Genomic DNA, 22,885 nt, shown 5'->3' with positions numbered 1-22,885 from the left:
CGTTATCGGAATGCACAACTTCGTCACATGGCTTACTTGATCTATTTGCTTGCATGAATATCCAGCTCCAAATAATTAAGAGACGAATATTAATCAAAAATTTTGAATAGTGTAATCTCTGAATGTAAAAGGGCTAATCTGGTCTATAATCACCCTCTTCTATGAGTGAGACGAACCCACTCATTTTCGAGCGAGATTTGCATCTTTCTAGAGTGAAATTTACCTCTTTTTGGAGTAAAACTGTCTAAAAAGGTGCACAGTTCACTCCAAAAGGAGCTATAATTTGCTCTACAAGGAAGTACAGTTTACTGAAAAGAGATTGGACCCCTACTTTCACTCCAACAGGAATATGATCAGGGACTAGATTAGCTCTTTTGCTTTTAGATAGTTCGAACTGGTATTTAACCCTTATAAGACCGGGGGGGGGGGGCTGATTCAATCTCACTCGATATTTTTCGCGATAAATCCGAGGGGTGTTTTTTTTAACGCGTCGCTCACTGACTTTTTCTTTCAAGTCTCGCGCAACTTTTGAGAACAAAATTGGATACTCGGATACTTGGTTCCGAAATTACGCAACATTCGTATTAAGTTCATGCAAACCCAATTCGAATTCGTGTACACATCCAATGCAAAAGGTGTTTTCAGCCAAAAATCATAAATGTATAATTATTTTCCTTGTAATGATTGAAATCAATTTATTTCATCTTGGTTATGGTTTAAAATATTGATCCCGATAATTTTCATTAAAAACCCCCAATAAAGCAACAAGTAAAAAACTATAAGAAATTCATAGGAAACTGACTTTTTCTTTATCAATAAAATACGTACGAAAACAAATGTGATGTTGAAAGTTTTTAAGTTCATTTGCTCAGATACCTCTAAAGAATCTGTTTAGGGTTAAAACTTATCTCATGAAGCTGCGACTACCTTCACCAAATTAGGTCCTACAATTTCTCCAACGCCACTTCCCGTCATTGTGTAACTCCTGATTTATCTTCTACAATTAACTCCCATTAACCTTGCTCTAATTATGATTGAGCAGTGACTTTCAACTCGTTATCTCTAATGATTAGATTAATAAAAGTTCAACACTAATTTAATGAATATATTCCCACAATGTAATTCGAAGTAAATCTGTTTCTTGTGCAAAACAACAACAAACAAAGTGGTTACAGGTTACAAACATAAAGGTTGCAAATTACAATATCGGCCACCGTGTTTGATGGGACTCGAACTTAAACGGAGCCACGCAGGTTGAAATATGAATCGTATAAAGAGAGAGAAATTATTATCGCGATGGGATAACAAATAATGAGGTATATTGGATATCGGAGTTGTGTATTATTTGGTAAAACAAGTTGTATGCAAGGCTGATTTCTTATCAGATAATATGAAAAATAGTTTACTTGTGAGCTTTCTCAAATTATGCTAGACTATCTTGTCTTGTTAAAAGCCTCAGTGTATATTTGATAGTTCTCGTTTTGTTGGATTTTTCAAATCTTCATGTCATTTCTTTTTAAATAGTAAATATAAATTTGATCTACAGGTGCAATACTAAGCTTATCATAATAAGAGGAAACCCAATTATCATATTTATTGATATTCCTCTGGCGACTCTTAAATGACCCCCTCCATGTTGTGCTTCCTTCATTTTTTTCATGTATGGGGGCTCATTATGCCACTGGGAAATTATGAACAACTTGTAAACAAGCAGCATTATGATTAGCACATAAGTACCTCAGTAGCACTCAAATAATAGTGATGCGAATTTCATTTTAATTGACTTTATAATTTGCTAACAAATCATTATTGGGCTTTCCTTTCCATTATATATTTCGTATGCATCGTAATTTTTATCTGTCCAAACACCACACAGAGGGAGGTTCTGCATTGATCACATGATTCAAATCGATGCACAAATTTTCGAGTGACTGTAGTTAAAGCAATTGTCTGCTCCCTCTGTCCTCATACCCCTCATCCTTCACTCAAATGGAAAATGAAGAGAGGTGGGACAATGCTATTGTTCTAACACAATTATGCAAAAATAAAACCAGCGAAATGATGTGAAAGTAAAATGTTAAAGCCAAAGCGATTAAGTTATTGGCTCCAAATCTACATCTAGGCCTATGCCTCTAGAGTCTATACACCGCGAACAGGTCCGCGGTAAACTGGGACTTATGATCAAGGTAAATAGCTCGAGATGTTTACGTTATTTTCGCAAAATGTGGTTTGCGCTTTATTGGCAAACAATTCAATCTGGTTAGAATAACAATTAAAAAAATAGCAAATACGTGCAAATATTTCATTGAAACCTGATTAAATTGAAATAAGGATTAAACGAGCATATATATTCTTAATCCCACAGAGAATACATCAGTTTGACAAAAAGTCCACTGAATGATTTTCCACAAAATTAATAAACAATTTGTGCGAATACTGTATTTTGTGTGTGTTTTTGTATCTTCTTTTCCTTATGGATTTAATGCGGGTATTCCTAGCTCTACTTGGAGTGGTGTTTATATCAAATATCGGATGTAGTCAACGTGCTAAACATCCGGGACACAGGGTAAGTGATGAAAAAAAACATCTATTATCTCGAGATGTCTCTCTCTGTACCTGCCCAAATATAATTTTCTCACCTTCAACTTTCTCGCATGCTAACTGAGATGATTATGTTGAATGTTGACGCCCTCTCAGTTCTTCTTTGTTTCTCTCCATGAGAGAAACATGCCTCTGAGGATTAGATCCTTTGGCTTCTTCGTAAACTTCCTCTAAAATCTTGCCCTTTAGATCCATTTATCCCAACGGTTCTTTTGTAGGATTGCGCGCCTTCTTTTGCTCCAATCATTTTATAAGATAATAATTAACATAAGCATAGATGAAGCCACTGTCCGATCAGCTTTGCAATCCATCCTTATTCGTTCTTTGTTGAAAAGGTCATCTCTCAATGGTGAATCACTGAAAGATTACCATCCAGTCGGTAACCTTTCTTTTCTGTTCAAGATCCTTGAGGGGGTTGTCTTTCAGAACTGTTGTTAGAACATGATTTAATTGACCCGTTTCAGTTTGCCTCCAGACCTCCTCACAGTGTCAAGACGCTAAAACCTTCAGTCATCATGGTCATGTCAGTGCAGAAAATGGACAATGGATCAGTTACAGCAATGGTGTTCCTAGATCTGGAGACCACACTACATGCGCTTTGATTATGAATACTCTGACTAGTTATAGGTGTTCAAGGCAAATCTCAACAGTTGCCGAAATCTCATCTTTCCTTCCATTTACTGTTATTCTAAATGATGTTACTTCCTTATCTAGGTAATTAGTCTCCGGTGTATCACAGGGCTCTGATGGAGGGCCAACTTTGTTCTCTATTTGTTTAACAGGGCTGCGAGATATTTTTCAATGTCACTGAGTTCATTATCTGCTGATAATTCACACTTTCGTTTCTGTTCCACCCAATCAAACTAGCGCCACACAATTAAGCCATTCGCAATCTGGAAAAGATAATGACACTTGGTATAAGTCAAACTCACTACTTTTGAACCAACGTAAATGTGAGTATTTGTTTTTTCCCCTAAAAATCTCAACTTATCAGAGATAACCCCAATCAATCTTGGTGTTGTATTTGACTCTCATGTCCATGTCTATTTGCAGATCATTTTGCTATCAACTGTGCAACACTGGATTCATAAAAAAAATATCTCTCGCGCTCAGCACAGAAAAACTGGTACATTCTTTTATTTTTTCCCGGCTTGATTTTGGTAATTGCCATGAAAACAACCTACAGACAAATTTGGAAACTGCTGAAATTACAAAATGCAACTTCCCCAACTTACAATCAATCTTTGATTCATTACTACAAACCCTCACAAGCCTTATTATCTTTTGCAATTTCCGATTTCATAAATCATGAGGGATTGGGCCTTTGCTCAGGGTTTGAAAACCCAGACATCTGCAACCACCTTCAGGGGTATGGAAAGCCATCTTGTTCAAAAATGCGTGTGCTGACGTCACGGATTTAAGACGTATCACAAAATTAGCGCAAAGTGACGTATCAAATTTGATATGTCACATTGTACAATTTGCATTTGATTCGTCACGTTGTGCAATTTATACATTTGATGTGTCACATTGCGCAAATTTTGTCATTTGATACGTCACGAATCTGTGACGTCAGAACAAGTTTAGTTGACTTTCCATACAGGGGCAACCTAGAGATGTACCAGTATAGCGATGCTTTTTGACAAAAATCTAGGTATTTAAGGTTTTCCTTCCAACTTCTGGATCTGGATGTAGTACAGTGCAGGACCGTTAGGTATAATGCACCGGGTTAATGTTATGTACATTTTTGTCTCCCTTTCTGTATTTTGCTCTGAAGCGCCATGAGCAACTAATAAGATGCAAGGTGCGCTATACAAATTTATTCATTATTATTATTATCATTTAGTTATTATATTATCATTATTGTTATTATTATTACTATTATTATTATCATAGAGCGTGGAGCGTTGTGGCCCAGTGGATTAGTCTTCAGACTTTGAAACAGAGGGTCGTGGGTTCGAATCCCAGCCATGGCGCAATTTCCTTCAGCAAGAAATTTATCCACATTGTGCTTCACTCGACCCAGGTGTGGTGAATGGGTACCCGGTAGGATTTATTCCTTGAATGCTTTAGTGCCTATATGGCCGCTCAGCTGCAGCCGGGGTAATAATGATATACCAAGTATATTTTTCAGCGCCTTGAGCACATAATCAATGTGGATTTGGCGCTTTATACTCTATATTATTATTATTATCATTATCATCATTATTATCTTTATTATTACAATTATTCTCATCATTATTATCATTATTATTACTACATTATTATCATTATTATTACTATCATTATTATTGTTATTATGATGATCATGACTCATTAACTCCCTCCCCATCTCTCTTTATTCCTTCCTTTCTTTCTATCTATATCCCCCCCCCTTCTCTAGAGAGCTTTCATATTTACTACAACGCATCAATTCCTTTGAAAATGCAATTAGAATCACAATGGAGACCTGAGAGGCTTTTGTCGAAAGTTGATGGACTGGGACAGTTGATCATCCGAAGATTTGCACCAGACGAACAACTGCAAAATATGGCGTAGTCCAGAGTCAAGAAATTCTGAAGCTGACGTCCCAGTCCACCAACTTTGCGATTTGACTTGCATTTCCAAAGGAATTAATGCGTTGTGGAAAGTGTCTCTGCAATAAATGCGAAAAGTTCGGATATCTCTCTTTTCGCTGTCTCTTTTCACGCTCTGTATCCCACTTTCTCTGTCTTACCTCGTTTCTTTTCACCATTAAACGAAAATGTATATTTTCAATGAATTTACATTTTGAGAACTTGATGTAGTAGTGAAAAGAACCATCATGATATTACATGGACTATGACAGCCTCGCTCATTGTCACAGTAACTCTAATGAATCCCAGTTCGATGACATTTCTCTTTCTCCTATATATTTTAGTCTTTTGCACTATTTTTTAATAGTTATTTTGCAGCTTCCCATTTCATGTTCTTTTTTACGCATGTACTGTAAATAGCCTTGTACAATCTTAGCCTTTTTGAAAATCATACTTGCATCTTACTATATATCATTTTTCTTTTTGTGTTTTTGTTAATTTTCATATGCTCAATGTATTTTAATGGACTTGAATAAATGAAATGAAAATGAAATGAAATTGGATTATTTTTACTTCACTTTTCACATGCTTAAAGGACAAGTCCACCCCAACAAAAACTTGATTTGAATAAAAAGAGAAAAATTCAACAAGCATAACACTGAAAATTTCATCAAAATCGGATGTAAAATAAGAAAGTTATGGCATTTTAAAGTTTCGCTTATTTTCAACAAAATAGTTATATGAACGAGCCAGTTACATCCAAATGAGAGAGTTGATGACATCACTCACTATATGAAATATTTTTATTTTCTCATCATTGTCATGTGAAATGAAGTTTCATTTCTTCCTGAACACATGGAATTCCATTATTTTAACATTTTGTGCTTCGGGCAAGGAGGTCCTAATCGTCAAATTCGGAAAAATATAAAATATTGTATAATTCAAACAATAAAAAACAAAAGAAATAGTGTGTGAGTGACATCATCGACTCTCTTATTTGGATGTAACTGGCTCGTTCAAATAACTTTTTTGTTGAAAATAAGCGAAACTTTGAAATGTCATAACTTTCTTATTTTACACCCGATTTTGATGAAATTTTCAGCATTGTGCTTGTCTCATTTTTCTCTATTGATTCAAACCAACACTTGTCTGAGGTGGACTTGACCTTTAAAAAAACATGACAATGCCTTCAAACGGTTCAAAATGAGTTCGAACGTAGAGAGGGCGGAAGGAAGTCGGACGGAAAGAGATGACCTATAAAGCAAATAATTATCAGTGTTTAATTACCGAGCTGCAAACCTCGATTTGTTATTGATACTTATATCACTGTCCTAACAAAACTTATATCTAGTGAAGGATAATGTGGAAGAACAAAACGAGCTCATGCACATTATTCTTTCTCTATCCAGAACGACCAGGGACCTAGTATTTTTTCCATATATTTTGATAGAATCTAATCAAAATGTTAAAAATCGTTTAATCGTCTGAATACCGAAGAAACCAATGGTAGGCTCCTCGATAACTTCGCCTGACAGAAATTCAAACACGTAGTCATCAGGGAGAGAAAAGACCCATGCATTGTGCAGAATATACAAAAAATATGATAAGTAAATATTTATATTACGATTATAAATGCTTACTGGATAGCATCAGCCAAGAAAAGACATATATTTCTGCAAATTAGACTGCAATTCAAATAATACTGAACCGGATTTCCTTTTTTTTTGGTATTGTTAAAAAGGAAAGATACCAAAATAGATGTATTAATTGATAATAATCCAACACAAATCATGTCAGAAAAATAATCATATCAATACCAAATATTGCTAATGCAATTTTGTTTCATAATTCATTATATTAAACTAACTATTTGGCGGATAAACGTTTTGACTTAGAGTGGTACAATTAATGCTCCTGCTTATTGCAGACATGGAATTTCGACTGCATCTTGTCCGTTTCTAGTCATTTGCTAATTAATAAACAAACGAATTAATTATTAACGGAAAAGGAGTTATTTTCAAAATGAAGTCTAAAAATGTACAAAATCAACAATTTAAATAATTTAGTCTGAATCTTGAGACTACGAATTCCGAAATTGTACTCTGTTTCGCAAGTACGGCATGACATTATATATTTAATCTTCCTGCCTTGAAAGTGAAAAAAAAATATATAACTTCTATATCTATAGTACAATTTACAATTCTGCATGTTTTACATAACGAACATGACTTAGTGCTACGTCCGGAAATTATAAAGACAGTGCGTACTAGACATTCGGTCCGTGTTTTCATAAAATATTTCCAGGTCATTATGTCTGAATATCAAATGACAGAGTAGCCGGACTACCTAGTTACCGGAGAGCAGTGGCGTACCGTGGGTCACGGCATTCGGGGGCACCAGCAAAAAAATTGAGTCACTTAGGGAGCGCGCGAAGCGCGCTCAGTTGTGAGGTATACTGACCTAATAGAGATATTTTACGGACATGCAGTGCCATTAAACGGATATGTATCTCACTGATTGAATAATGCGAGCGCGAAGCGCGAGCTGAAAATTTTTGATATTCAGAGCTGAAAAGGGACATTAGAGCAATTTTGTTTTAATCATGATACGTAACTGTCTCGCTAAACAAACAATGCGAGCGCGAAGCGCGAGCTAAAAATTTTGTGTATATTGACCCTAAACAGGGAAATTATAAGGACTATATTTCAGAATCCATTAGGAGTATAAATATCTCACCATAGTCATCTAATGCTAGTGCCATCCTTTGCTGATTTTGTCAGAATTACATCTAGACACAGTCATGAAGCACCTTTGGTAGTCATTGTAATCATGATTATCAAACGCATCTTACTAATCAAATACTGCAAGCGCGAAGCGCTAGCTGAAAATTAAGGAAATTCAGACATGAAGAGAGGTATTCTATTGCGTGTTTGTTGGAATTCCTTAAGACCGTGTATATTTCACTAACCAAATGATGCGAGCGCGAAGCGCCAGCTGAACATTTTTGATATTCAGATCAGAAAAATTGACGTTTTAAGGACTGATTTAAGTTAATGAAGAGCAGAAATCTCACCAATCTACCTATGCGAACGTTAGCACGGACAGGAAATGTTTTATATCAAGACCTTAAAATAGGGCAATCACTTTAAGTAGTCATGAAAACGAAGAATATGTCACTACATAAAACAATAATAACTCGAATTGCGAGGAAATATATTTGTTGTATATTGATTTGAAAACGGAAGGTTTTAGTACAACGGGATTCGAACACCAGGAACAACATGAAGGCACAATGAAGCAAATAATGTTTTATCAAGCTATGAAAAAATGCTTCTTATTTAACATAACATAATTATAACATAAAATAATATAACATTATAATGAACAATAATTTCTTCTTTCCCCACTACGTTTCTCTTTCCTTTTCCCTCTTTTTCTCCTTTTCCCCGTTTTTTTTTTGCCAGCCGATGAGGGGGGGGGGGGGCACGTGCCCCCCATAGTTACGCCCCCCGTAGTTACGCCACTGCCGGAGAGAATATGTAAATGATACGTTTTCTATACTTTGTAACGTATCCAAAAGAAACTAGAGTGTCTTTGACAAGGCAAAACTTTTAGTGGAGAAGTATACATAAAAATAAAATTTGCTTTTGGTCGCTAATTCCCATAGACTTTGTACAGGTATCACACGGTTGCAGTTGGCATTGAGTTAAACATGATAAAACTATGGGCATTATATTTCGATAACTGTATACTAAAACATATCATTTTTTTGCAAATTAAACGGCATCTTTTATCCTGCATTGAAATATATGGAAATGATATATGCATTATTGGTAACTCCGTGTGCACTTGTTTAAAAAAAAATGGATAAATCTGCAAGGACCGTATGTGTTTATAGCGGGCGCTCTTCAAATTGATTGTGGTATACTGGCTTTGGTCTTAAGACAGGTCAGTCGTAAATACAACTTGTTTTAATTGTTTTAGATTTAGAGTATTGTGAAGCCAAGGTATGTATATTTTTCAAATTCAAGTTTATTGATTTTCACCAATCTAATAAAAAATAAAAGTACAATAGTATAAAACATTCAGAAATACATTCAAACTACCGAAATATATTACAATACAAGCGGGTGCAACACGACAATAGACTAAATTTAGCCCCCCCCCCGTCCCAGAGGCATGTGCCTACAAGGCAATATATTTCAAGGAGCAAAGGAGCTAGAGGGGGGGGGGGGGTTGACCGCACTAAATGCATAGAAAATGAAAATAACATTTTTGTACATAAAATCTGCCTATTGGTGCATAAAGATTCCTTTTGAAAATGTCTACTATTAGTAATGTGTTCTTACATTTTTCTTTTTATCTGGCAGACCACGACAGAAGTTCCTACGATAGAGGATCCAGCTGATGCCTTTAACTACAATATATCTGGGAACCTGAATGAAAATGGCGTCCCGATCTTTGCAGTAAGACCGATTCCTTTCTGGTCGCCTCTCTCAGGGCAAGCTCACAATATAGGTTCAGATAGGGAAAGGGCAGTTATTGCTTTAATGATTGCTTAGAAATACATATTTTTGTGGAGGAAGACTTCACGAAGCGGTGAATTAAAAGACTAAAGATCTCAAAACAAAACTAAACAAACCTGGTTAGATTGATATCGGTATTTTGCAAAATAATTTTTTCGTTTTTTATCAAGATACTTTCGTGTCGAAATGACAGTACATCAATTTATTTTCGTTTTTTTTCTCTGGAGTGTTTGGTGATGAAGCTAGAAAACTATTTGATTTTGTTTCAGATTTTCTTAATTAGGTAGTTCGCGTAATGTATCTGAAGCTTAAATATAAAAAATGATCCCTACGATGTTGTTGTAGAAGATTCCTGCGATGCATGCATGTGGCAAAATGCAGGAAAATATGATTTGCATGTAAAAATATAAAATGTTTCATTTTCTCCAATTATTATTTTTTGTTTCATTTGGTATGATAGGTGGATCAGCGTACGCCTACTAAAGAAGGTAAGTCCTAACCTTAAAATTGTCGTAGGACAAATAACAATTTCAATCTACGGAAGTTATTCAATTTTCTTGGAATGTAGTATAAACTTTACATTGTGCTAATCATGACAAGTCTTGATAAAACATTACTCATACGATGGAGAAAAGACGAATATCATTTTCCAAAATCGCTCACATTCATATGAACACTCGATCATAGAGAAGTCTAGGTCAAAGGTTAGATCAATTACGGAAGTACTACAGACAATCGCTGACTCACATGGCTTGGAAGAAAAATGACTCATATCATTTTATATACGATCATGTTAATGGGAAGAATTAATCTCATTATTATTTTCCCTCACGTATTATTTGTAACAATTTTTTTTCGCTCACGATTACGGGCTCCGATGCATTATTTTAAATTGTCTTATTGTTTATTGAGTAATACATTTGTTTAAACATTATTGATCCAACGCTTATATTACAACGATAAGCAATTAAATCAAAATAACAAAACACTTAAGAAAGTGACGCCATCTTAGTGCATTTAAACATGGCAAACTGGAGATGAACCCATACACATTTATGAAATTAAAAATGAGAATTCAAAATTTCATTGAATTATATAACGTGTTGATAAATATATTCATTTTCAACCCGCGAAACTTGTCAGAGTGGCGCAGTAATGCGGGTTCAAGCAATAATAATAATAATAATAATGTACATTTATATATCAGAAAATTATGCGAATTTACCTATCTACTTGTCAAAGAAGAAAAAAGGGAGAGGCAGGATACACGCAGTTTTTTCATTGCAACAATTCAAGATTTAAACTAACACTCCCCCAAAAATATAAGAGTAAAAAAGAAAAGAGGCAGACTTGAAAAAAAAAAAATGTATAAGGTGACAATGGCGAACATCATTATTTGCCTTGGCTTAGAATCCGATACCCATTAATCGCCGCCCCCTTCACCGACACCGCTTTCATATTTTCTTTTTATCAATTTAATGAATATCGTATTGCGTAACTTATCAATTCAGTTCAATTTTCTTTTTCCTGCAGATCTCGAGTCCTTTGGCACGTACAAGGAGCCAGAGGCTATGGAGGAAATAATGGAGATTAATTCGGGAATCCTTTCGAGTAAGTTATCGATCGATGTGTGAATAACAGATATACTCGGGTTTATTGCACTATAGTGTGGTTTTCTCTTCCTTTTCATGCAGAAGCCTCCATCAATTTCAATTTCCAAGCTTAAGATGGCGTTCTCCCATATTTCTATTGTCGATTTGAAATATGTATTCATGTATATATAAGTCCATATACACGTTCTAACAATTTATTAATTTTCAAATAAGAATAGTGTTATGTCTACTTATCATTATGATGGAAAATGTTTGTTTTTTGTCATGTAGTGTGAACAAAATATCATACTTGCTTTTGTATGATTTTGTTATTGAAATCTGGAAATAAATGAAATCGAAAATCAAAATCAATGACATTTCGGATTACCTTTCGGGAAAGAAACTTTAAAAACAGTACTTGAGTTCAATCACAGAGAGTTGATAAGAATATATTGTTTGAAATAATTATATGCCCGATTATAGGCAGCACTCATATATACATACATTTTAGCATGATTTATAGGGTTTAATTCCCATAGTAATATGACCAATGCCCATTAAAATATAAGAATACTTCTGCTCTCAAGTTTGTGCTTATGATGATGAAAAAAGGGTTAGACAGATATTAGGTTTCTGGCTCTATATTCATGATAATGGACAACTGCATTGATCGACATGAACGGGCATTTGTGTTCATTCTAATGATAGTACAGACTCCTTTTCTATGATGTATTTCATTAAATCCTTATTATCCTCCCATGAAATGACAACAGTGACAATTTAAGAAATGCAGAAAAATAATTCAGGAGCTGACGTCACATTGGTAGCATTGACAATGGGACGATGTCCACATTATAAGTGATCTCGATATTTAAAAGCTTATAACTTTCTCATTATTTCTTTTTATATTAATTTTTCTCAATTTCTCGATTTGCTTGTTTTAGTTTTTTGTTTTCGCACCTGCTAACTTTCTAACTGCATTAATTCCCTTTCATTTAATGAAAATGATTTACAGCAGTTTAATATAAATTGCATTTAAAACTTATTCAATAATATTTCTTGTCAACTGTATTTTTTTCTTAACAGAGGCGAGAGAGCATCTCCTGCAGTTTGATATATGGGTACCCTACAATGTGACAGTAAGCATGCTTTATATACATATATAATCATATATATCAAGATTGAGGGTCAATTGCACCTAATTTGTAGACATTTTCTTCAAAGGGGTGTTCCGGGCTGACAATATTATATATCTTTACACATAGATTAGAATTCATTGAGCAAAATGCCGAAAATTTCATCAAAATCGGATAACAAATAATAAAGATATTGAAATTTGAAGTTTAGCAATATTTGTGAAAAAAGTCTGCATGAATATTCATTAGGTGGGCTGATGATGTCACATCTCCACTTTCCGTTTTATGTTATTACATACAATCAAAAGTTTATTCATTATTTCATACTTGTGTGAATGATATGTCTCCCATATAATGAAATAAGTTGCAGCAATTCATATCTAATGCACTAAATCAGTTGTCAATCCAATTTTTCTAGTTCTTGAAGGAAATATTTTGAATAAACCTAATTTCATATAATAAAATACAAAAGAACAAGTGGAGATGTGACATCAGCAGCCCACCTAATGAATATTCATGACGACTGTTTTCATAAAATATTGCTAAACTTAAGAATTCAATAACTATTTGTTATCCGATTTTGACGAAATTTTCGGCATTTTGCTTAGTGAATTCTACTCTATTTATTAAGCTATACATACTTTCATCCTGGACAATCCCTTTAAAAAAAATGAACACATACGGAATGTTTAGAAGGTTTATTTTCTGTTTTGTAAGAGTTGACGTTACTTTGGACCCGAAGGTCATCGCTTGGGAGCTCGTTATGTCCTAACAGCAGCGAGGTTTCGCAGTTGCAACGTTGACGGATTCTACAACATAGTAAATCTATTGAAAATGCCTGTCAAAACAAAATGAACAGTTGAGAGGTCTTTGTCGAAAATTGGTGAACCGGGACTGATGATCGTCATAAAATTCTAAACTGACGAAAAATAGCCAACATGCCATTTGTCAAGAGTCATGGATTGTCGAAATTCAAGAAGCCTCCTTTGTCATGAAATGCTTTTTACAATAGATTCTCTACGTTCTAGAAAGCGTCTACGTAGTGCTCGCGAAAAAGCCCTGAAATTCCAACTTTTCATTTTAATAATGCATGTTTACTAGCAATATAATGACAACATCCAATTGCAAATATAAAACAAGTTTTGATATTGCTAGCTATCAAGCATGATAACACCACCGTGTCTATATATTGCGCAAAAAAGACATAAATTGATCATTTATAATGAATACAATGTTGAAAACCCTAACATGCCTAATGAATGGCTTGTCGTCAAGCTTATTTTGTTTGCTAATGATGGGATTTTGTCTCGCTTTTATAGAAATATGGTGACCAGCAATTTGGTACAACTCTTAAGAAGCGGAATGCTGTTCGGGATCGAAGACTTCAATGGCCACGAGGAGTAGTCCCATATGTCATCGATGGATTGTTTGGTAATGATATTGTGCCTTTTCTATCTTATTATCTTTATACACATTATTTCAGCTGTTAATCAATTTTTTTGTTATCATTTTGGAGGACAAAATTTCAATGAATACAATTTCGAATAACAAAATACAAACAGAATATTAAGTGGTGATGTAAAATAATCAGCTTGCTCATTGTGTATTTATTAAGACATGGATAGATTATTAATTGTCTATTTATATAGCGCATCTATGTGCATATACTAAAAACTGCGCATCGATGCTTTTTATTACCCCGGTTGTAGTTGAGCCAATTAGGCGCTAAAGCGTTCAACGATTTCCTTGAACTTTAAGGAACAAGTACCCATGCACCTCACCTGGGTCGAGTGCATCACATTGTGGATAAATTTCTTACCGAAGGAATTTACACCATGGCTGGGATTCGAACCCGCAACCCTCTGTTTCAAAGTCCGGAGACTAATCTAGTGGGCCACAACGCTTCTGTTGTACCCATGCAAAACTTTAAAGTGTCTTTATCTATGTTATTCCTTTTCTGATTTGGATGAAATTTTCAGTGTTTTTTGGTCGTTTTTTTTATTCATCATCCTCATCAGCAAACCTTTTTTTATCATTCCAAACAGACAGTGGTTCGAGAAGCAGAATATACGAAGCATTAGATCGCTATCATGCTTACACTTGCATTCAATTTGTTCAAAGAACCTATGAAACAAACTACATTCATCTCTTTCCATCAGAGGGGTAAGATGTTGTTTTTCTATCCCATTTAATAGGGATTTTCCTTTTATTTCTCACTGTAATATGTATGCATCGACCCCCCCTCCCGGCCCCGAACAAATTAACATTTTGCGCTATTTTCTTTTACGAGTCCAATTTTGTGACGGCTGTGCTTGAGGTTCCAAAGTTAGTATTTCGTCAACATTGGGGTGATTGTATCGATGTATTCGTTCTGGTTGATTCTGGACGGAACAAGAAACTTATTATATTCAATTAATGGTATTAATAATGCATCCAAGACAAAGGGACTGTATCATCCCCATCACTACCCCCCACACACACAAAAAAAATCAATCAATCAAAAATTATAATGATAAATTATTTTATTTTAATTTGAACGTTTAATGGTATTTTTTATTCCCCATTATAACATTAAAAAATATGTTGCCGATTTGGTTGTTGTTAAAGCTTCGTGATCAGGCTACAAACATTTTTCAAAATCAAATCGATTTTGCCCCCCCCCCCCAAAAAAAAAAAAGGAAGAAATCCATTCTCTTTCAAAATTAATAGTGTTAGAATAAATCGTAGAATTATAATTTATTTCATGTTTAAATCTTACCCGATCCAAATCATTTTGTTGTAAAATAATTTGATCATGTTTCATGAAACTAATTTCATGGAACTACCATGACATCTTTTCATGAATCCTCTATAGGTGTTATTCTTCGGTAGGGATGCAAGGCGGATCACAGTACGTCTCACTTGGTGGATCATGTACCTACAATATTGGAACCATTATCCACGAGTTGATGCATGCCCTGGGATTTCAACATGAACAGTCGAGACCAGACCGCGACAGTTATGTATACATCCACTGGGAGAATATACAACCAGGTATCTAGAAATAGTGTCCCCCATCCCTCCCTAAGGAATTTCACCTTGAAAGAACACAAAGGCACTAGGATGCATGCATTTCTGTCCGAAGTTGTGCACAATTAATAAAAAGTGATATCACGCTCGTAGGCCTATACAGTATTTTGAACAAAGGGCTGCGTTTTATGGTTTAAGTTTAGTTGTTTATTCTTCCCGTTGGTCATTGTTTTTGTTGTGTTATGTATATTTTTCTTGTATTTAGACCCCCGCAAAATGAAGTTTGAAGGGGGTATATGGTGTACAGTCGGTCCGTTGCAAAATTAATGTTGCAGATCGACTTACTTCCTCAGTTGCTAACCAATTCAATTGAAATTTGGTGTACACATTGGTCTTGAGGTAAGGATGTGTAAAAACATTTGTGTTGCCATGATAGCAGCATATTATGACCCAAATTAGGTAAAATTCTTGCGGATCGAACTTCTTCTTTAGTTTTTGACAAATTCTTATGACATTATTTTACCCACACATAATTCTTGAGGTAATGATGCGTGCTACATATTTTTCACATGAGTCGGACATTTTGTTGCCATGGTAACAGCATATTATGGCCATAACACCAGGAAAACTTATTGCGGACCAAAGTATTCCATCGGTTTTATTATTATTATTTATTCGGCCATTAAGAAATCGTACTATGTAAACATAAAAACACAATATATTAACCTTAATTTTTCTGCTCTCTTCAAAGGAATGGAATTCAACTTCAACAAGTTTGACACCTACGCTGTCGACACCCTAAGCACGACCTATGATTACTATTCAGTGATGCATTACCCAATACTTGCTTTTTCCACCAATGGACTGCCAACTATTACTCCATACGGAACATATCCTGCCGACATTGGTGAAAGGAACGGATTTAGTCAGGTCGACGTTTTTGAAATCAACGCCTATTACAACTGTGGAAGCGGAGGTGAAGATAGATACCCGTATGCCGTATTTAAAAAAAAGATGAATACCCGTATTATTTGCTATTCTTTTTATGTTTTTAAACAGTAAGTGCTAAATGAAATAAATAAAATTCTAATTATGATGATCATGGTGAATACAATCATAAACATATAACCATGATAACGAAGCCCCCCCCCCCCAACAAAAATGTTTCATGTTGTATTTGAAATGTTTTTTTCTATGTTGTTATTTTTTTTATAGGAGTATATTATAACTATTTTGGTTTTAAAGACCAATAGAATTGCAAAAGGCAGAATTACTTCATGTAGATCAAAGATCTAAACAATTAGTATTACACCACGTGCATAAGATATTCTATTCGGATACTTTAGATCATTACCTGATTACATAGCAAATAATTTCACCCGCCTTGTATCAAATATCCGTAGGTACAATTCTCGAAAGACTAATTTTATTTTGTATTTCCAAAACGTGAAGGTCATATAGGGAACACTTTTATTTCAATGGCATCCAATTTTGGAATGCTTTACTTAATCAAGTAAAAGCGGTTAACATATTCCCTCACTTTATGCTTTAAGAGTGCATTCTGAAAGAAGCACCTAAAACTGGAATCTACTCGAGAAAATGCAGGGTATGTTAAAATCTAATCTTGTTTTCATATATTAGGTAGATTATTGTTTGCTTTAGGCGTTTGCAAATTAGTTGACTGATGGATATGTATTTAAAATGCATATTCCAGTACTTGTCGTAGTTTTCAGTTTGTGTTGTTACAATATATTACTGCTTTATACTAACAAGTAAAACCCCATTGGAAATAAGCCTTTCGGCTCTCATGGGCTATCCTGTCAAGGTATTCTTCAATTTCATTGCCATCACCTGTGATATTCTCGACGAAGAAAATCAATCAATCAATCAATGTTTGTTCAGGTCGTCATAAATACCTCTATGAAAGGGATATGTTGATTCATCATAATTTATTATATTATCATCATAATCTGCTGTACTTTATTGTTATTTTCATTATCATTTGATGATAATGATGATGATAATATTAATCATCGTCATCATCATCTTCATCATCTTCATCATCATCATCATCATCATTAAATTATTATTATCGATTTCATTGCCATTATAATCATCATTTTGATGTCGTTCAACAATTATTTGTTTTCGTAGTGACAACTTGTGCCGACAGTAATACCGGATGTGCCAACTGGGCTCGTTTGGGTTACTGTTACGATGCTGTCTACTCGGATTACATGAGAACAACCTGTGCGCTAAGTTGCGGCCATTGTTCGGCATCATCAGATCGTAAGTCCCCGCAAACATATGTCATCCTTACTCGTTAAAAACATCACCGGACGGTCGGTGTTCTGAGAAGACCACGCCCTAGGGTGTTGAAAATACACCATGTCGCTTGAGAAAAACACACAAAAGTGTTAAAGAACACGTAATGATAAAATCAGGGGTGTTTAACTGACACCATGAATTTAGTACTTGTGTACAATGCTTGGTGTTGCCCTCTTAGAACACCAAGTGGTGTCATTTTTAACACCATACACTGCAAAAAACACCTGTGTTGCTTTAACATCACCCCGGTATCTGTATCGGTCCACACCAGAGAAGTGTTGAAACAAACCGATATTGATTTAACACTAATTGGTGGTGCTTATTATGCCAAATTCGTGTTAACAACACTCTGGTGTGGACCGATATATATACCAGGCTTGTGCCTAATTGACTCAGTGATTCTCAGAAACGAAAATGTATCGTAAATAAATCGTACACCATTGCCATTGGGCAATAGCTTTTTTTCAATTGTACATCAGCGCCAGTATTCCAGTTTACCAAAATCATAATAGGACGATGGAGAGAAAAAGTATGTTGTACGGTCTTTATAAACACATTGTGCTGTATCATGTTATGATATATATATGAACACATGATATCAGTTTCTATATTGAGGTAGACATACCTTTTAACAGAAGGTGAAATATGTCGACTTTTTACGTAGACAACTGTTTTTCCGATAATCAACAGCAAAATGCACATATAGGCCTAATTAAGATGATAATGGATTTGGGAAATCTTTGAAATAGTGGATGGCTAATTCTTTTTATACAGCGAGTGAAAATTCGCAAATATTCCACAAACGAAATAGTAAAGCAATAATATCGATTGCATTAAAAAAAAGATGTAGCTTTCTGGCCGGTATTGCGTTAATCTAAGTGGTCCATTTTTTAATCATTCTATTAATCAATTTATCATTAATATTTTTTTGTGTATTTTATTATTTATTTTCATTTTTGGGGGAGGGAAATTTCTGCGTGTTCTAGAGGCTTGGACCAAATGAAGAAAATGACGATCGATTCGATCAGCGGGAGGGGTTGATATGTCATTAGAATTATTGTCAAATTGAATTGTTTGAACAATATTTCTTGTTTTTATTTCCGTTTATTTTGCCAATTCTTTAGCACAGCCAACTCAACCATCGACCAATTGCAGGGACTCCTTTCCTCGTTGCCCAGAATGGGCTAAGAAAGGCGAATGCATGAATCCTCAGGCCAGACCATGGATGCAAGCAAACTGCCCGGCCAGTTGCGGCAGGTGTACCTCAAGTCCTGGTCGTAAGTAGCAAACCTATTGGGTATAGGTGGATTCTCTTTTCCCCATAAGAAATGTACTCAGATCACCGAATTCTAGAAGGCAACTTAAACATAGCTATGAGCTAATGTAACGTAAAGATTATTTATTAATCGAAACGGTGATTCCTACAAATCGATTACACGTAGGCAGGTAGGGGACGTAGGGACGCCCCCAACGAATGAAAAGTAGAAATGAGAAAGGGATAGGAAAGGAGATAGTTAGGGATATTATGTATTAAAAGGAGAGGAGAATGTATTACAATCATTCATTTATTTTTTTTAATTTATTTAAATATAATTCAACAAAACAATTTTTCTTTAAATTTTGATAAAATAACAAATTTGCGTCTGCAATTGAAACGAAATGAAAATAATTGATTTCTCAGTGTTAATCTACATGTTTCCTACACTCATCTTTGATAATAAGCTATGGTCATGATATCTTAAATATCTACTTTCTAAAAATGAAGTAAAGAGAAAGTATCAGTCACCTCGTCTTTTCTTTCTTTACTTTTTTTTAAATGAATTGATGTACATATTGAAGAAGGGGATACAGATAAATCAATGGGTCTCTTCAACTTGCCACACTGCAAAAACTCCGGTGTTGATTTAACACAGCCCGGAATCTATACTTCTTCTACTTTTACTTCTACGACGATACTCAGCAGGATCCACAAGTCAGGATGTAGTGCTAAGGAAGTGCTATATATGTCCACACCAGAGAAGTATTGAAACAACACCAGTTTGGAATCAAACCGATGCTGTTTTAATACTAATTGAAACACTTTTCTGGTGTTAGACCAAAACGAAACAGGTGTTGTTTAAAACTTCTTTGTGGTGGACATATATAGATTCCGGACTGGTGTTAAATCAACACCGGGGTTTTTGCAGTGCACTTACTATTATGAAAATCATAACAATATCATGGCAATCTTGCAATAAATAATTGACCTGTTTACGTAGGCAAAACCATGTCTTATCAGTGGTTTAAGACCATGCTTTTGTTTGCCAACAATATGAATATATATATTTCTCTTGTCAAATCAGGTCCGTGCAGAGACGAGAGAAGGGAGTGTCCAGAGTGGTCAAGGAATAGGGAATGTCTCACAAATACCGATTTCATGCTGGCAAACTGTATGAGGAGTTGCGGACTATGCGACATAAATAGTAAGTGGATGATGAAATAATGATGATGACCGTGGTAAGATGGTGATGATGATGATGATCGTGGTAAGATGATGATGATGATGATGATGATCGTGGTAAGATGATGGTGATGATGATGATGATCGTGGTAAAATGATAATGATGATGAAATGATGATGATAATGATCGTGGTAAGATGGTGATGATGATGATCTTGGTAAGATGGTGATGATGATGAAATGATGATGATCGTGGTAAGATGGTGACGATGATGATGATCGTTGTAAAGATGTCGACGATGACGATCGTGGTAAGATGATGATGATAATGATAATGGAAGAAAGGAAGATGTTTTGGGTTGTATTTCCAGTGTCCAAGGGGAGTATCTTACTGCCAATGAGAGGATCTCCACAGCATTAGTGATCTCGATATTCACAATATGCTCTCAACTTTCTTATTTCTTGTCCATTTTTACTCAAACTTTCGTTATCTCATTCTTTATTTTTTTTTCTGCTTTCGCACAGGCTAACTTGCTCTAAAGGGTTTCAATCTCCTTTAATATTTTACAATAATGGTGTTCAGGCAAAATTTAATTACTTTCATAAAATGTGATAAAAGTCAACCAGCGATTGTAACACATTTGCCAAATAATCATTAACAGATAAATATTTTTGTCTCCCATTCGTTTACCTTCCTCATTTAAACATGACCAGACTGCATGGACAATCATGAGCTTTGTGGCACCTGGGCTCAGTATGGTGAATGCGAGAAGAACCCTGCATACATGCGCGTCGAATGCAGGTCTAGCTGCAATCTCTGTGGCAAGAATATAACCCTCACACGTGAGTATAAGATTAACCATCGATCCTCCATGATTCCACGATATGTGGGGAAATGGGAGGTTTACCCTGAATAAAAGTTTGTTTATTATAAAAAAAATACCAGGCAAAATCATAGAAAGATATCGGTGAAGGTTTGAAATATATCAAAGATTAAAAAAGTTATTAGATTTTTTAGTTTTTTATTTTTGACGTCATAAACATGCAGTTGCCAATGCGTCATGTAATATAAAATGCACATTTTTTTGGAATTTCATGGTGACTAAAAGGAAAAAAAATCTTTCAGGAGTCGATTTGAAATAATGTGTCTGTTGATATACTGAAGGTACAACAAAAACCAAGTTCATTTTTTAAGAACATGACATTTTATTGATTTTTTTAAAGTACAATATAATTGGGAAGCTGCTCGCATATGACGTCGCAAATCAAAAACTTCACATTCTAATAACTTTTTAATTCTTTGACAGTTTGGTGGATTTTCCTTAAACGGTCACCAATATTTTTGATTTTTTTCCTGCTATTTTTACATTAAACGTCTTGTCAGGGTGAACTTCCCCTTCAAGAGCATGACGATGATGATCGTAGAACGAAATGGTGACGATTAGCATGTCTTCTTTGGGCATGGTGCGTGATGATGATTGTCTTATTGGTCAAAAGTATCACATTGGTGTGATGGGATGATCATAGAGGTGGATTTTACAATGTTTCCATTCACCTCTGTGGACAATTGATACTTCTGAACGGGAGGTGGCGCTCTAAGATGTTCTCAATGTTGAGCCATTGATTATTTGGGCCAAATCATGAAATTTCGTTCGATGTAGGTCATATTACATTTTTCTTTTAATTGTAAATCGTCATCTCGAAGAGTAGTGGTCACGCCACATGTTGCTTCTCTGTTTCATCGTCTTTTATTGTAATGTTCGATTGCAATAATTATTAGCTGCATGTGTGTATTCCACAATGTTTTGTACCAGCCACACAGATTTAAACCTTCACCAGGCCATTTGAAAATATATTTCTCAACATGGCCAGTATAGAGTCGGTTTCCATAGTGTAAAGTGATAATACGAAAGACCCTTGTATGAGTATATGTTACACAACTGATCAAAGTACTCAGGCGATAACAGACAGTTTTACATTCTCTTTTTCCTGGGCCCTCTTCGGATGCTCGATTATTTTTTTAAAGACGCGCAGCTCTTCCCTTGGCTAGAAAATAAACTGAAAACTATTCGGTGCTTCTGCCAAGTCTCGGAGAAAATAATAATTTGGCGATGAACTTTAGATAAGCAAAAAGCATGATGCGACTATCTGTAAGCCTGATAGCTCCATGGTACATGTAATACTTTCTTATAATAATACAGTCTGAACCCCTTTTCTCTCATTTCCGCTTCTATTGAACAGCGGAGTGCATAGATTCTAACGGTAACTGCGGGGTATGGAAGGAAGAAGGCCTCTGTGAAACAAGCAAGGAATTCATGGAAGTCATGTGTGCGGCTAGCTGCGGTGTCTGCGACGGTGACACGGCCCCAATTCCTGATGGCGGTAAGAAGCCGACTACCTGCGGTGCCAACGCGAGCTGGGACGCCGCAAGGTCGCTTGGGATGATACTAGTCTGCTGGCTTTTCCGACATCATCTATAAATATATGTCTGTTGCATGATGCCCGTCGTCACGGTCTTGACAGACTACAACTTGACTGTGACAAGTAATGGAATGACGAATATAAACCTACATGTATGTGCAGTGCAAAAACTCCGGTGTTGATTTAACACCAGCCCGGAATCTATAGTATGTCCACACCAGAGAAGTATTGAAACAACACCAGTTTCGTTTTGGTCTAACACCAGAAAAGTGTTTAT

At 35.3% G+C, this 22,885-nt stretch overlaps 1 protein-coding gene across 1 annotated transcript; it reads left to right on the top strand.

The window, feature by feature from the left end:
- The first annotated feature begins 2,372 nt into the window (after positions 1–2,372).
- LOC121409362 (zinc metalloproteinase nas-13-like) lies at positions 2,373–22,795 on the top strand. Its single transcript, XM_041601298.1, has 14 exons — positions 2,373–2,566; positions 9,527–9,622; positions 10,143–10,170; positions 11,216–11,293; positions 12,361–12,413; positions 13,730–13,841; positions 14,456–14,573; positions 15,265–15,443; positions 16,171–16,395; positions 17,574–17,708; positions 18,872–19,024; positions 20,090–20,209; positions 20,902–21,030; positions 22,429–22,795. Exons 1-14 carry the CDS (start codon positions 2,474–2,476, stop codon positions 22,665–22,667), a joined length of 1,758 nt encoding a protein of 585 aa, XP_041457232.1. The 5' UTR covers positions 2,373–2,473; the 3' UTR covers positions 22,668–22,795.
- The last annotated feature ends 90 nt before the right edge of the window (positions 22,796–22,885 follow it).

The sequence above is a fragment of the Lytechinus variegatus genome, chromosome 2, assembly GCF_018143015.1.
Source record: "Lytechinus variegatus isolate NC3 chromosome 2, Lvar_3.0, whole genome shotgun sequence".
In the NCBI taxonomy this organism is placed as follows: domain Eukaryota; kingdom Metazoa; phylum Echinodermata; class Echinoidea; order Temnopleuroida; family Toxopneustidae; genus Lytechinus; species Lytechinus variegatus.
This window is presented reverse-complemented; position numbering and strand designations above follow the sequence as displayed.